General features: G+C 37.5%; 3 protein-coding genes across 5 annotated transcripts; 1 reads left to right on the forward strand and 2 right to left on the reverse strand.

The window, feature by feature from the left end:
• Positions 1 to 564, reverse strand: LOC104115686 (copper transporter 1-like). Its single transcript, XM_009626365.4, has one exon. It carries the CDS (start codon positions 501 to 503, stop codon positions 30 to 32), a length of 474 nt encoding a protein of 157 aa, XP_009624660.1. The 5' UTR covers positions 504 to 564; the 3' UTR covers positions 1 to 29.
• A 1,308-nt stretch (positions 565 to 1,872) lies between these two features.
• Positions 1,873 to 9,950, forward strand: LOC104115685 (mechanosensitive ion channel protein 3, chloroplastic-like). Of its 3 annotated transcripts, none has more exons than XM_070200120.1 (14): positions 1,873 to 2,146; positions 3,460 to 3,616; positions 3,746 to 3,805; positions 4,681 to 4,844; positions 5,235 to 5,358; positions 5,453 to 5,550; positions 5,640 to 5,753; positions 5,967 to 6,027; positions 6,547 to 6,696; positions 6,913 to 7,023; positions 7,230 to 7,397; positions 7,499 to 7,612; positions 8,387 to 8,443; positions 8,933 to 9,950. In XM_070200120.1, the coding sequence occupies exons 2-14, from the start codon at positions 3,539 to 3,541 to the stop codon at positions 9,758 to 9,760; spliced, it is 2,127 nt and encodes a 708-aa protein (XP_070056221.1). In that variant the 5' UTR covers positions 1,873 to 2,146; positions 3,460 to 3,538; the 3' UTR covers positions 9,761 to 9,950. The 3 variants fall into 3 exon arrangements, with proteins under 3 accessions (XP_070056221.1, XP_009624658.1, XP_070056222.1); XM_009626363.4 differs by having other exon boundaries at positions 1,873 to 2,142; XM_070200121.1 differs by having other exon boundaries at positions 1,873 to 2,142; positions 4,687 to 4,844.
• A 986-nt stretch (positions 9,951 to 10,936) lies between these two features.
• Positions 10,937 to 14,617, reverse strand: LOC104115683 (O-fucosyltransferase 31-like). The gene is made up of 10 exons (XM_009626362.4): positions 14,370 to 14,617; positions 13,609 to 13,671; positions 13,429 to 13,510; positions 13,250 to 13,320; positions 13,051 to 13,139; positions 12,741 to 12,944; positions 12,274 to 12,538; positions 11,614 to 11,841; positions 11,318 to 11,515; positions 10,937 to 11,209 (listed from the first exon to the last, which is right to left on the reverse strand). Exons 1-10 carry the CDS (start codon positions 14,508 to 14,510, stop codon positions 11,000 to 11,002), a joined length of 1,551 nt encoding a protein of 516 aa, XP_009624657.1. The 5' UTR covers positions 14,511 to 14,617; the 3' UTR covers positions 10,937 to 10,999.
• Positions 14,618 to 15,494: the final 877 nt, after the last annotated feature.

The following is a 15,494-nucleotide window of genomic DNA, read 5'->3' on the forward strand; positions in this document are numbered from 1 at the left end:
TACTCAACTAAATATTTTATTTCAATTAGTCAACAATTACAACTGATGGGAGGAAGATCGGAGGCTTTAGCATAAGCCGTCAATGGCGATTTCTTAAAAACCCTACTACCAAAAACTAAGAACCCTAACGTGTGGCCGGCGATTGCCACCAGAAAAATGCCGGTGTTGAACGACATAACAGCTAACATGACCAAATAAGCCAACCCAATCCTGACGCCGTACAACGCGGTCTGAATTAACCCAGCAGCCACATGATTAGCACTCTCTTTAATATAATTGGTGTGTGAGATCCACTCTGCGAAAAAGGCAAGTAGAAAAACGAAGAAAAGTGCCAACACATACATGCCCATATTGTTATATCCAGGCCAACCGGAAAACAGAACCTCCGCGTTTCCCCCCCAGAAAAACGTCATGTGCATCATCATGTGGTGGCGGCTGTGGTTGTTCCCGGCGGCTGAGTTTATTGATGGCGGTGGCGCCGCCATACCCATAGTGTCACTCATCCCTGCAATTTGATTTTTTTTTTCTCTCTTGTGGAAATTAGCACAGAGTGAAGTGTGTGGTTTATACGTCTTTTAGATAAGGCTTTAAGGCGTCGTTTGGTTCGCGGACAAGATAATTTTGGGAATTTTGGGATTAATAATCCCTTTGACTATTTAATTAGCTTTGAACATAGATTTGGTTGAAACTTGAATTTTTTTTTGAAATTATATTAAAAAATAATTTTTAAAAGTTAAAATTATATTTGGATATATTTTTTATTCAAAAAAAATAAAGTATTATAAAAAATTTCAATATTAATTTTTAAAAACTCGTCATATTCTATGAATAAACAATATTTTTAATTTCTTTTGAAAAAAAATAATCAAAATCTATGGTCTAACGGGAGTTTAATGTTATTGCTTTGTTTGGTTTATTGAATTAAAATTGGATTTGTTATATACAATTAAAAATATCTGTTTAGTTTGAAGGTGGATAAGCTTGGATAAAATTTATGTCCTATTTAACCTTGGTTCAAAAAATAAAAAGGTTGCGGTGAAAAGAAAAGAAGGATAAGTTGGTCATTTTATAACTTTATCCAAATAATTAATTCCGATATTAATTATCCCACCTAAGAGATGGTATAATTTAATCTCTGGGCTTAATTAAAATCAAATATAAAACAAATTTAATCCTAAATTTTATACTACCTTATCCCATATAACAAACATCCCCTTTACTCATCATTCTTCAACTCGCCACGTTTTTTACAACAACAACATACTCAATATTATCCCACACCGTGAGGTCTGGGGAGGGTAGTATGTATGCAAGTCTTACCCCTACATTGTGATGATAGAGAGGTTGTTTCCAATAGACCCTCGGCTCAGAAAAATATAAGCACCACATTAATGAAAATATAAATATGAAGGGACAATAACAAAAAGCCATATAAAAGCAGAATAAAAATAACAAGACAGTAAGGTGATCAATAATGAAAAAAAAAACGGTTAGTCATAAAAACCTACTACCAACAGAAAGCGAGACTGTATGCCAATACTACTGTTATGAACACTCTAGACTACCTACTCTACTACCCTAATCCTCGACCTTCATACCTTCATATCAAGGTTCATGTCCTCGGTCAGCTGAAACTGGGCCATATCTTGCCTAATCACCTCTCACCACCTCTTATTTAGCCTACCTCTACCTCTCCGTAGGCCCTCCAATGTCAATCTCTCACACCTCCTCACCGACACGTCTGTGCTCCTCCTCCTCACATGACCAAATCACCTAAGCCGCGCTTCCCGCGTCATGTCTTCAACTCGCCATTTTTTATTTAAATAAATTTTCTATGTATCTATATTTTTTTTCGCTTTAAAACTTAGGCAATAAAAAAGAACGGTGCCACGTAGGAAGGGGCCGGTACCTCGAAACGTGGGAATTATCCAAAACAGTGATCTTTTTCAGTCCGTCACGCAACTGTAGCCGTCGGTGTTGGTGCCCATCACCTCCCTGCGCATGTTATCTCCGTTCCTTTCCTTTCACCATTTTCCATTACATCAATACACGAAGATCTCCGATTTCGAGCTGATTTTAGCTGTTTTCTAAAGTAAATTAGCTTCACTTTCTGGGATAATCTCACTGCTTATTGGTATTAAGGTTCGTAATTAGTTTGATTATTGATTATGAGGATTAAATACATATATTTTTTTGGTTAGTTGTGAAATTTAAGGCTTTTTTCTAGTTCGATTGTTCAGATTTTGTGTCTTAGGGACTTGTTTAGAAGATCTTTCTCAGTTGCATTTTTTTTCGCAAGGCAGAAGTGTGTGGTATAATACTAATGTCGTTTTGGGTTATGCAGTATTTTAACTGTTAGATTGTGTTTAGATTTTGTCATGGGTTATGCATTAACTTTTAGTTGTGCTTGATGTGGTGTGCCTTTGTCCCATTAGCTTATGCCTATACTTTCTGCCCGTGGCGGAGCCATAATTTATACAGGGTGATTCAAAAAATTGTTAGAATGTCACACCTAGGATTTGAACGTGTAACCTAAAGCAATTTTTGAACCCCTTTGTCACTTTCACTAGAATTCTCCCTTATGTCAAGGGGATTCAACAGTTCATATGTAGCCTAAAAAATATGTTTTTACATTATTTGCATACCGTAATTCTTCGACAAACGGGATTCAGTTGAATCCCTTCCCCCAGAGGCAGATCTAAGGAAAAAATGTATTAAGTGGGAATTGATCCCTATTTCTCTTGGTAAATAATTCAACCTTAAACCAAGTGCACCATTCAACCTTCTTGAAGTATGGGTGCCAATAGTTAATATTATACCAATTTTACAACATAAGTACATAAAATGTCTAATTTTGCGGAGAAACCATGGGTTCACGTGCCTCATAATCTCCCCTATAAATTCGCCCCTGCCATCCCCCTACCTAGTTATGCCCCTACTTTCTGCTTGAAATTGATAGGATATATCAAGGTGATTCAACAGTTCATATATAGCCTACGAATATGTTTTTAAATTTTTGCACAATGTAATTTTTCAAAAAACGGGATTCAGTTGAACCCCTTCCCCTTACCTAGTTCTGCCCCCGCTTTCTACTTGAAATTGATAGGATAGATGAGATATGTTGGGAGAGAAGTCTTACTTTAGATGTTTCTGTGATCAGAAGCTTTTGCACTCAATTGATGTGAGTGCCAGGTGGGTGCGGAGTGCGGACTACCACTGCACCTGCTTATCCTTTGTGACAATGAGTGGAGACTTAGTGTGTATCATTTTAAAAAGAACTTTAGCTATATTTAAGGCAGTGGGTGCTCCTGCCGTTGCCACTGTTGCAAATCCGCCACTGTGTTGGATAACTAGGACCCGTGATGCAGTTAAAGGGGGAGGCTTTCTTTTTCCTTACCGTTGGGCAGGTTGCTTCATGCTTAATTTGATTTTTTGTTCTCCACCTTTTCTTTTGGGTAGGTTCTGAAGATAAAGGTTCTTCCCATATGCACTTTAACATTGTGACTTCTGGGTGTTATATCTTTGAGTATATTAGACGATGGCAGCTGCTGTCTCATTGCTGCTGCCCCGCGAACTGGGAATCCACGGGAAATGTGGATTCACCTGCCAGCCTAAGGTACATTTCAGGTCATGCATTTGTTTTTTTTTTCTTCTAATACTTGATCATTAGAGTCAATGATGTTCTCAACTTTTTACTGATCAAACAAGGATGTCCTCAACTCTTGAATTTTTTGTTTGTTTGTAGGGCACAATGAGCAGGATCCAGACAGATTCTTGCAGCAAATTTCTGTCATCACATTCTTCGGTATGCTTTGCATCAGACTATAATTACCACATTCCTTCTTTATTTACAACCTTCCCATTCCTTTTTGTTCATGCATCATTCAGCTAGCTTTTTTATGACTCACTTTGCTGTCATTATATTGTTGTATATATTGGTTCAACATTTCAATCGAGGTATATCATGACCTTCTCATGTATGTCTATTTTTTGTTGATCTTATTCCATAAGCAGTTGTTTCATTTTCTTCATTTGCATCACTTGAGCATCATGAACTTGATTCTAGAAAACTAAGCTTCATGTACTTGACAAGATTTTCTATAGCTTTACTAATAAGCTGAGTTCAACAGAAACAGTTTGACTTAACTTGAATATGTTCGACTTTGCTTACTTGTTTAAATTATGAGCGGGTCTTGAGCTCAAGTTCATATGTGTTCAGTAGATGAATCGACTTATTTTGCCTTGTGATCAAGATCATAAAGGTTGATAATGTGGAAAGTTCTACGGAAGCCTAGAAATGTGATGTGCCTTTATTATCGCGCAAGTGTATTCACACATAAATAAATTGAGACTGGTTCAAGATGGAGTTGTTGTAATGAGCCAATTCGAGCTACAGCTTGAGTTCTCCTGGGTTCAGTATGCTCAAGCTGATATTATTTTAACAATTGAGCCATGCTTATTCCATTAATCAGCTGAAGTCAGCTTGTTTGTAGCTCTCCTTGTTACTACGACATTTTCCATTTTGCCATTTTCTGAATGAGATAAGAGGAGCATTTACATTTGCTGCAATCATCCTAAAAGCACTTTCTTAAACTATATTATAAGTTATTTGGCTACAGATTTATGCCTAATTTATACTCCCTCATTGACACCTTGATATGTGATATATTGCATCTTTAGCGGCAGGATGCGTGGAGCATTTACCTTCTGAATAGTGTACGTGGGCCTTTGTTTACCCATCCTTCACCTACTAGATGTAATGTATTGCTTTGCCGCTCCTTATTAAAGCCAGGTGGAGGATATGAGAGTCAATTTCTGAAAACAGCAGCACTAATATGGAAAAGGTACATGTTTCTCTATCTAATATATCTCTATTCAAGTTGCATGGACATTTAGATCTAGGAGTTTTAAATAATTCCTGTCAACTACAACTCTTATCATCAGCAATATTGCTAGTAATTAAGTAGCATCTCTTTCTCAATGAGGATGAGTTCTTTTTCTCACAAATCATAATCCATTCTTCAGCCCTTCACAATTTAACCTGATCTTGATTCTCTACCTAATTAAATGTCTGACGATTTTACTCAATAGGTGGAATTATCACTCATGATTATAGCATCCCGCCTGCTTTATTTATCCTCCATCCACATTTCAATTTTCTTTTTTTTCCACCCACATTCCAATATTGAAATGATCAAATTGGCACCTATGCAATTATTAGTTTTATTTTGCAGGTCATTAAATATTATACATGGGAGCCCCCTTGTGCTTCAGCTGGTGCCGGCCATTGGAGTTATTGTTTTAGCCGCATGGGGTCTCATTCCATTGATGAGTTTTGGCAGAAAATTTTTCTTTCATGTACTGGCTTCTCTGGACAATCTTTCTCGTTGGCTTGCTGCAAGTTGTCTACATCGTCCCTAACTTAAGGCGTTTTCTGAAAATCTTTATGCAGGAAAGTGGTAGTAATTGGAAACAAAGCGGCTTGCATCATGTTGCAGATTCCTATCTTAAACCTGTGCTTTTATGGACCGGAGCAATACTTATATGCAGGTTAAATTGAAGTGCAGTTTTTAAAATTTTAAACATGTTATATATTTTGCTTTATAAAACACTCATGTTGCTGGCTTGAACTTTTGCAGAGCAGTGGATCCACTGATTTTACCTTCAGCTGCAAGCCAGGCAGTCAAGCAAAGATTTACTACTTTTATACGATCATTATCGACAGTGATGGCACTTGCCTACTGTTTATCTAGGTGATATTTTGCTTTCAAGAGCTTGTTATATTTGAATTTCTAATGCCATATCTATTCATTGGTTGACGGATTTCATTTATTATAGTTCTTAATAGCACCAATGGTAGCTTTCCATCATACTCTTGGTTTTCCCAATGTCTTGATTACTTAATTTTGATTAGTTGCTGTCTGTTTACAATACATGAAGTTCATCTTGATTTTCTTTTTTGGCAGCTTGATTCAGCAAACACAAAAATTCCTTATGGAGACAAAAGACCCCTCTGATGCAAGAAATGTATGTGAGGGAATTATGTATTTACTCCAATCTGTTGAAGCTTGCAAAATATAACCTTGGTTAATGCAGAAATGTTTAAAATGAAGACCGATCTAGATTCTTAAACAGCACCTAAAGTCTAATGCTAAACAAGTAAACTAAACAACTGGAAGCACTTTTATTACCTATATGTCAAAAGCTTTGTGATGCCTGTTGGTTGATTCCCTTTTCCCTAAGATCATACTTTCTCCAAAGAAGCTTCATTCTTGGCTTAAGTAATATGGATCCAACTCCAGATTAGAGGCTTATGTTAGTTTGGCGGTATCACATACTAGTGTGCAATTGCTATTACACCTTTCCTGTGCATATTTAAGTAATCTAAAACAACCATACCAATTAAACTCTAATGATTAAAGTGGCCTCTCCAGAAAAATATGCAGCATCATATTTTCTTTGAAGTGCCATGATTTTTGCTATCATTTGTTGTTGCCTTCTATGACCAAATTCTTATTCTTCAAATGTGTGTTTTTCTCTTTTCAGATGGGATTCGAATTTGCAGGGAAAGCTGTATATACTGCAGTGTGGGTTGCAGCTGTTTCATTGTTCATGGAACTGCTTGGTTTTTCTACACAGAAGTGGTTGACAGCTGGGGGTCTTGGGACAGTATTGCTTACTCTTGCTGGTCGTGAGGTAATCTGACCATTTGTTTCACATTGCTAAGTGTCGGCGAAATGAGGTTTTATACCTTTTCTCTATTTCATTTGGGATGTTCTCCCAATTGGTTGGTTTAATATTACTTCTGCTTTTCATGTTTCCTTCTTTTTTTTTTCTCGTCTGGGTAGAGGGCTTGTGTGCCCACTTGAATTAGTGCAACTTATATTTTTTACTTCCTTGGTGCTTGTTCAGATACTTACGAACTTCCTCTCAAGCATAATGATCCATGCAACAAGGCCCTTTGTTCTAAATGACTGGATACAGACAAAGATACAGGGCTATGACGTCTCTGGTACAGTGGAGGTAAATCTTAAGCTCCTGCCGCCAATTAGATAATAAAGGAATATACTTTAAATAATGCAATAACAAGAAGTATTGCATGCTTGATATGCAAGGATTTGCATGAAGATGTGGTTGGATAACAACTTCATCCATTTGTGCTGAATCAGTTGAACAGAAAGCTAAATCGTGGTATTGAGCCGTTGTATGACTTCTTTCTTGTTGTTTAGCACGTAGGTTGGTGGTCACCAACAGTCATAAGAGGTGATGACCGTGAAGCCATTCATATACCAAATCACAAATTTTCAGTGAATATCGTCAGGAATCTTAGCCAGAAGACTCATTGGAGGATCAAGACTCACCTTGCCATCAGCCACTTGGATGTGAATAAGATCAATGTCGGTAAATTCAATTTTCTAGTTAGTTAACATTTTTTTTTTATTTCTGAAAAACAATTTTTGTTGGCTGATGAGTATTCACACGCCTCTTTCGCGTGTAGAACATTGTTGCGGATATGCGGAAGGTTTTGGCGAAAAATCCTCAAATAGAACAGCAACGATTGCATAGGCGAGTTTTTCTGGATAATGTTGATCCAGAGAATCAGGCTCTTATGGTAGGTGATACTTCTTTACCTACCTCATTCAATTCCTGAAATACAGTGGTAAAATGCATTGACAGCTGTTTGTAATGCAACTATTCATGGTCATGATATTGTTGTCATGAGTTATAAGCTTGACAAATAACAGCCATCTCAAGTTCGCTGAATCGTCTTTCTTGCGTTGCATTATATTTTTAAAGATTCTAATCATACATAAAGAGGAAGGAGTTGGTCAGGAGTGTTTTTTTATACGATTATTTTCCTCTGTTCGTTTTGATAAAATGCGAGCCTGTTTTGCTAAACGTTAAGAAGGCTAGCGGCTTCTTATCTCTGTGTTTGATCTCTTCCATCTCTGGTTGGTCCATTTCACCTATATTGAAGAAATGTGTGAACCCTGTAGAGACTGAAAAGGGGTGAAGGATCTTACTCTCAATTAGGCTTTCCAAGACTCCATTCTCTCCCTGAATAAGTAAAAGCCCTGTTAGCCTGGGTGACGATGCGTGCAAAGAGCAAGGATAGAAGCTCCTTTAACTCTGCCCGACACTCGACACGGGTTAGCTCTCTAAATGTGTAGAGCCTAGTGCTAGTATTGGGAACTTCTAGGCCCCTTAGCCACAGGATCACTTCATCTCTTGTGCAACTGTTTCCACCTGTCTTTCATATTAATTTTACATGTCTGTGTTTGAGAATCCAATCTTGGCATATCTTACATTTGTGCATAGTAGTTTAAGGAAGTAAGTTACTTTTAATAGTATGACTCAATTTTCTTACTCGTGGCATGTGTAACAGATCATGATTTCTTGCTTTGTGAAGACTTCTTATTTTGAAGAGTACTCCCGAGTGAAGGTACGAGTTTTATCCCCTGGTTCAATGAAGCAGTCCTGAGTCTGATTTTGTAAATAAGTATAAAATCTTTGCTTACAGTAAATCTGGTCAACCATTACCATGCATTAATCGATTTATATGTAGTCATGTGTAAGCTCTTTTTCTTAGTGTCCAGTTTTAGATGGGTCTTCTATACTATATGCTTTATGCAGCCACAATTTCTCTTTTACCATCTGTTCGGCAGTTCCTCATGTTACTATTGCCAGAAATAACACAAAAAGTCTATAATCACCTTTAGTATCTGCAATTATTTGATTCAAGCTTTAGTGTAGTGCCTTCCAGCTGTAACTCCAAACTGTAGGTTTGTGGGGGGCATACATTCAATCTGCTTCTATCTCGAGGCCTTTTCTTTCATCTCCATCTGTTGTGTGTGTGTGGCAGTTGAGGTCCTAAGGTCTATCAGGATTATAGTAACTTCCTGCTAATGGTTCCATCAACTTGCGGTTGCAGGAAGTTATATTGCTGGATCTGCTTCGAGTAATCAGCCATCATCGTGCTCGGCTTGCTACACCTCTTCGTACTGTGCAGAAAACATATCGCGAACCTGATGCGGATGATGTACCATTTGCTGATTCCATTTTCTCTCGTGACCGTCCTAATCGCCCATTCTTCCTTATTGAGCCTTCTTATAGGATCAATAATGACGATAAAACTAAGGTGTCTGCCCGTTCAGTACAACCTGATGAAGAAAAAGATGGAAAGGCTGAAGCACCAAGTACATCACAGGCTGCTGATGATACAAATGGTTTGCTATCAAAGCCTACTGAGAAAGAAGTTGTTAAGGTCTCGTCAGCATCAAATGCTAATGTCGATTTAAAAGTAGCAACTTTGTCTTCAGATGGAAAAACACCAAAACAAGGATCGATTAGTCCAGTTAAAAGCAACTCTGAGAAAAACCAAGTTGCTTCAGCAACTGGAGAGGCACCAGGGTTGACATCAGATATCAACATTGAGAAGACAGATGTGGCATCTGCTGCTTCACAGGCACAACAAGATGCCGAAAGACCAATTTCACCACCTTCTGTGGGAAGGCCCATGTTAGAAGATAACATTGTTCTTGGTGTTGCACTAGAAGGGTCAAAATTAACACTTCCAATTGAGGAAGAAGCGACTCCACCCTCTCCCTCTCCCTCTCCAACATTTTCCGACTCAGAATCAAAGGAGTTGGCTGCCTGCCGGAATGGGAATAGCTCAACCAGCTCAAATAAAGATAAGATGGATGATCAGATGGCTGAAGCTCCAAGTGCACCAAGCGTCCAAAAAGAACGCGAAAGGTGATTTATTATCATTTGTGGGTTCAACAACGTGCAATAATGCACTAAGGCTGTTTTTTAGAGCTTGCATTATGCACAATGTAAATGTTTCTCATGAAGTTCCATTTTGTATAATTGTGGAGCAGTAATTGACTTGTATTTTAGCATTTAATAATTATCAACTAAAGCATATTGCTACTAAATTTTAGCTTAAAGCTTGGCGACCATCAAATGACTTTAGCTTGCAGTTGATTGATTTGTTGTACAGAAACTCCAGCAGAGTTTTGGAGTGAAATGTAACTACAGTTGGATGGAACTTATTCTTGTGATGGTTAAAACCATAGTAAGAAAGTTAAGAAGCTAATTCTCGTGTCTGAATTCAGAAAAGTAAAAAAGAAAAGAAAAGTGGAAAGTGAAAAAGAAGGAAAAAACGAAGAAGGAATGATGATTATTGAGAATAATTTTGCATTGACATCAAATATATAGGTGATGACGTATTTGTTTGCCAGCTAAGATCATTCAAAATCTCGAGTTTTCCCATTACACCAATCTCTTGTTCGCAAAAAATGAAAATTATATAGAAAATGAATTTTGCTAGACATGCTCATCAGTAAAATCTTGTGCAAGATTAGACCCTTCAGTTAATCTATGTTAGTAAAATTGATGACTAACAATTGAGTAATTAAAAAGAAAAATTCTCGGTCCCCCATATTATGTCACTTAGTAGTGTATGAACATATGTGTGTATCAATTAAATTATACTTAGAGACATATCCGCTGCGGCTCCTCATAGATAGACGAAGTTGATTATGTTTAGCCAGCAAGTTAGATTTCTATAATTTGTAGTTACCAGGCTGTCTTTAAAAGCATGAATTACGATTAGAGATAAAATAAATACTAATATCAGAACTGCGACTTCAAAATCCTTCTGCTTGGGTCATATGGATTATTGAACCAATGTTTTCTTGCACAACGGGCAACAGTTTATCCAGCCCTTTCTGCGAATCATGTGCAGAGAGTTAAGACACTTCCTTTTTCTAACTCTCGGCCACTACATACTACGTAAAAGAAAATTTATCCTGATGCACTGACTAGCCATAATCGCAAATGTTTGAGGCTAGCTAGAATGAGGAGACTACGCTGTTGTATCCTGGATATGGTCAACTAAAGATCCTATTTTGGTGTAGTGAACACAATAATATAAGTAACAAATTTACTTGTGAATATCACGTTTGATAAAATGAGTCTCCAAAAAGTGTTAAAATTAAGTTTTACACATGCAATCAGGAGCAGGGTAAGTATATATTGACTGTTTTTCCTTGCGTAGCCGCATTTGCCCTTGTCTATTCTTGTGACCCTGCTGTATTGCACGCTGGAATTCAGACCACTCCATAGTCTTGTTCAGGAAGAGCTTGCCTAACAATGTCATGTTTGGTCTAATAGTCTTAAGATTCTTGTATGCTCGATGCCCCAACTGAGAGTTGTTAAAATGCCATCCCATATCAGTCTCAAAGCATAATCAAGATTAAGATAGACTAGAATCTAGCAATTAATAAGAAATTCTGATATACAATTTAATTACCAGTGCATTGTGCATGTTGCCGGGAGAAGCAGAAATGAATATATCGCTCTGCATGCTCACATAATAATCCAGAGCAGCTAATAAAGAAGCTTTTCCTTCCACTTCGGATAATTCATGAGAAGAAGCAAGGCTTTTCTTGTCCTCCATAAATGGGAACAACTGGCGAAGAGCCGATATCCTTGCTTCTCCACCGTAAACCTGATGAAAATGGGAAAAGTTTCAAAGAGTGCTTAAGCTGTTATTGACAATGAAACACTATTCTTTTTAAAGAGATAAGTAATATCATTGTTAGACACCTTGTGGGAAGCAAGATATAGCCGTGTGCTGTTGTTAAATCCCAAGGCTGTCAAAAGGAGTCCTATCTCTTCAGGAGTTAATGGACAACGCCCTTGGCCTCTTAACTCCTCATCTGTGAACTGGGAGTTAAGAACTCTCCCTTGCCAAAGTACTTGGCGATATTTTGCAAGAGCAAGTTTCTCAGCTTTGCCGCCACCAAAATCACAAGCTGAGTGAGCAGCCATATCCTGTTTAAAAGACATTTTCCAGGCAATTAACATCCAAGTGTATTAAACAAATAACTGTCGTCTTGTGCAAAAGCCTTTCTATTTGTTTCCATTAACGGATGGGTGGATCAAAATCGAAGGTATCCAAGTGAATTTTAGTGAAACATGACGGGTTTTAACTTTCTTAACTTGGAGATGTGTATAAGCATATTTAACCAAAGTGGCTGACAGATAATTATACCAAGTGGCCTTTAATTTACTGAACCCTCATATAATAGTGTCTTTAACTAGCATAGACATGGAACATTGGCATAAACACTGATACAGTGCAATACCCTCATAGTTGTCACCGGAGGAATTAAAAAGCCCAAGAACACAGACTCGACTTCAAGCATAGTCTAAACTATGATTGTAAGAATGGAATTGAGTCAGCAAGGTAGAAGATAGTCATACTTTATCAAAGCGAAGATGCAATACAACATACTTTCCAGCTCCTGCTCTGTCATTTTCCCTATCGTGGAAGTGTGTAGCACTTGATGCTTTATTCATACTAGGAGGGCTGCGCAGACGACTGACGAGTGTGTCGCCTAACGTTCTGACATGGGGAACAAAAACTAGCGCGTTAAAGTTGACCTTACAACGCAGATGCTGGATGTCTGAAGGTAGGTTGTCAAAAGCCAAACGGTGAGAGAATGGAGCAATAGCTACAATCCCATAGCTGGAAGAAAGAAGCGAGTTAGTCTTGCTGTGAGTTCAACCTTTATTTTTAATCATACAAAGAGAAGTCAGAAGTAGGTTTCAATTGTTGAAGGCAGAGAGTCCCAGTTAAATCAAGCAATCTACAAAAATGCATCTGGTAATGAGAATGTGTTAGCTGGCAAAAATGAAAATGTATAAAACGGTGGACATTTCAGTAGTACCTCTGCATTACAGGCAGAACATTCTCCAGGTACCATGTAGCAGAAGCATGTACAGGCGCTGTCTTAATTCTAGTAGCTCGTATGCCTGTTGCATAGTATTCTCTGGTACTCCAGGAGTACTCACTGGGAAGCTCTTTAACTACAGAGACGTCACCACTCAAGATATTGATAAAGTGATCAACATCAAAAATATCTGCAAAGGAACTGTGAAAGCACTTCACATAAGGAGTATCAATCTGTAAAAGGGCAGTTCACATAAAGCTATAAAAGTACTTAGAAAGTGGAAGCTGTAATAGCTGACAGTAAATACCTTGGGTCCTGCCAAACTGGATTTACTTCAAGATACGGAATTACAAGTGTCGCATTTAAAATTTTAGCAACAGCTACTGCATCACAGATCTATCATGGGAGCAAAGTAAACATAATCATTCATGAGACTAAAGTGCCCCGAAAGTCATATACATCAAGAATCTGTAAACTAACCAATATCATAACAGAAAATTACATACCCCCATTCTCTGTTGGTTCAATCCTCCATCCAAAAACACCTGTATGTACACTTGAGACTTCCTATGCAATGCTACAAACGCATGCAATTGAAAAATGCTTAGAACACGAAGAATTTAAATTGCTAAGAATCCCCTTCATAAAGCAGAGACAAGATACAAAAATATGGTGTAACTCTCACATTGAGTGTCTTGATTATCAGCGCAGGCTTCCCATCCCTGATTAGGCAAGGGCGACCAGAGGTCTGCTTCTTGCGCATTAGACTGAAAGGTGCTAAATTAATACAGATTTTGAATATATGTCCCAAAACTTCCATAGCAATCTCACAGCTATAAAGAAATGAAGTGGCAACTCTACTCACTGTCTGTTGTTGCAAAGCCCTGTTTAGTAAATGCACGTGCATAGACTTTGGAGCATTCCATTCCTGCAAATTACACGAATTAACTAATAAAAGAACTGAATATTTCTACAAGTTTGAGCAGGTACAATCTTCTAAGAGAAATCGAGGTGCATGTGAATCATGAACACCTGGAAATCCATATATGAGGAATCAAAAATTTACATGGCTAAGCTGGCCATGATTGACACTAAGCACAACTAATGATAAGAGCATACAACAATCTCTGTGATCTTAGCGGTACATGAAATGATACCATTAGACCACGAAAATATGATCTTTCGAAAGCCCTAATTCAGTAAAATGTGCTGCTGCACTGAGAACTGAGAAGTAACAGAAAGCTGTAACCTTTAGGTTATACAAATAAAGAAAGGAAACTATTTCAGCAATCTGCTTGTACAATACATCCAATCAAAGTATAAGGAAAAAAAAGTTGAATAGACATCTCTGTGACTATAAATCAATGAGAATCTTAAATGTATCACATAAATTAGGGACAGAGTGAGTATGCGATAAGTTATTAGCTAATCAACAAATTTTTGTTCACCTAAGTTCTGATCCACCACATTGCATTAGTAAACAGATACATCACGCAATCAATCAATCAACTATATGAATTTTCAGTTTCATCACTATATCCAGCACATTTCATTCCAATACTAAATGATTTAATCTTTTAAGATACTGTGAAAAAGGCTGAAAAAGGAGAAGTAAAGAGATATTACAGAAAAAAGGGAAGGGTAAGAGCGGCCAAGAGGAGAGAAGAGACTGGGAAACAGATTTGGTAAAAGAAGCATCAAAAGTCCACCCATTTGCAGCGGCCATGCCATTCTCCGACTCGTCGGACTCTGCCGGACGTAATTCATCTTGCCGGTACGCTCGCCGTCGCCGGTCGTGCTCGCCGATATGTAAATACGCTTCAGCTAACACATTTTGTGATTACGGGCTGAATCATGTCCTTAGATTGGGCTTTGAATTTTGTTTTTTTTAATTAAAGCTAAAATGGTAAAAATGACACCGGGTAGCCGCTTGTAGTAGCCCTATTTAAAATTTAGTCAGTCTTGACAAAATTCAGACTGAACCTCCCATTGGACTTTACCAAAGACTAATTTCATATCAGAAGGTCTGAAGTCTTGAAATACAAAGATAAAATTCAGACCGACATATCTGAAGTTGATTGTGAAACGGCTAAAAAAAATTATAAATGTTGACTAGTCTTTAAATGGGGGCCTAAAATGGCTATTTTTGCACTTCGCCAGCTAAAACATAGTCTTTGAACTCTTTATGACCCGAATGATTAGAATAATTTTTATAAATCTTGTTTTTCCTAAAATGATTTTCATGGCATTTGGATTTGGTATCTCCCTTGCTTCTTGCCTTTGTAAGGAGCCTTTTCAACAAATGACAACGTTTCGTTGATGCCTCTATGTCAAGCGGATAAAACTTATATGCACTCTGTAGTGGCGGACTCAGAATTTTATACAATCGGGTTCAATCTTAAAAGTACATAACTTTAGTCGTAAAATAGTAGTTGTCAAGTGAGTTCAAATAAAATATTTATACAAAATTTACCTAACTTTAATCCTAATTTATATATATACACAATATTATTTTTTGATGAAGCGGGTTCAGTTGAACCCGCTTGCCACCACGTGAGTCCGCCACTGACACTCAGGGGTCGTTTAGTTGCCGGTTAGAGTTATGCATGTATTAGTTATACATGGATTAGTTAGTAATGCAAGGATTATATTTTTTTTGAATATTTGGTTTGTTGTATTAGAAATTGATATACATTATATAAGTTTTAAAGTAAAATACTTATTTACTGATTTTGTCTCTAATAGATTGAG

The sequence above is a fragment of the Nicotiana tomentosiformis genome, chromosome 4 (genome assembly GCF_000390325.3).
Source record: "Nicotiana tomentosiformis chromosome 4, ASM39032v3, whole genome shotgun sequence".
Classification (NCBI taxonomy): domain Eukaryota; kingdom Viridiplantae; phylum Streptophyta; class Magnoliopsida; order Solanales; family Solanaceae; genus Nicotiana; species Nicotiana tomentosiformis.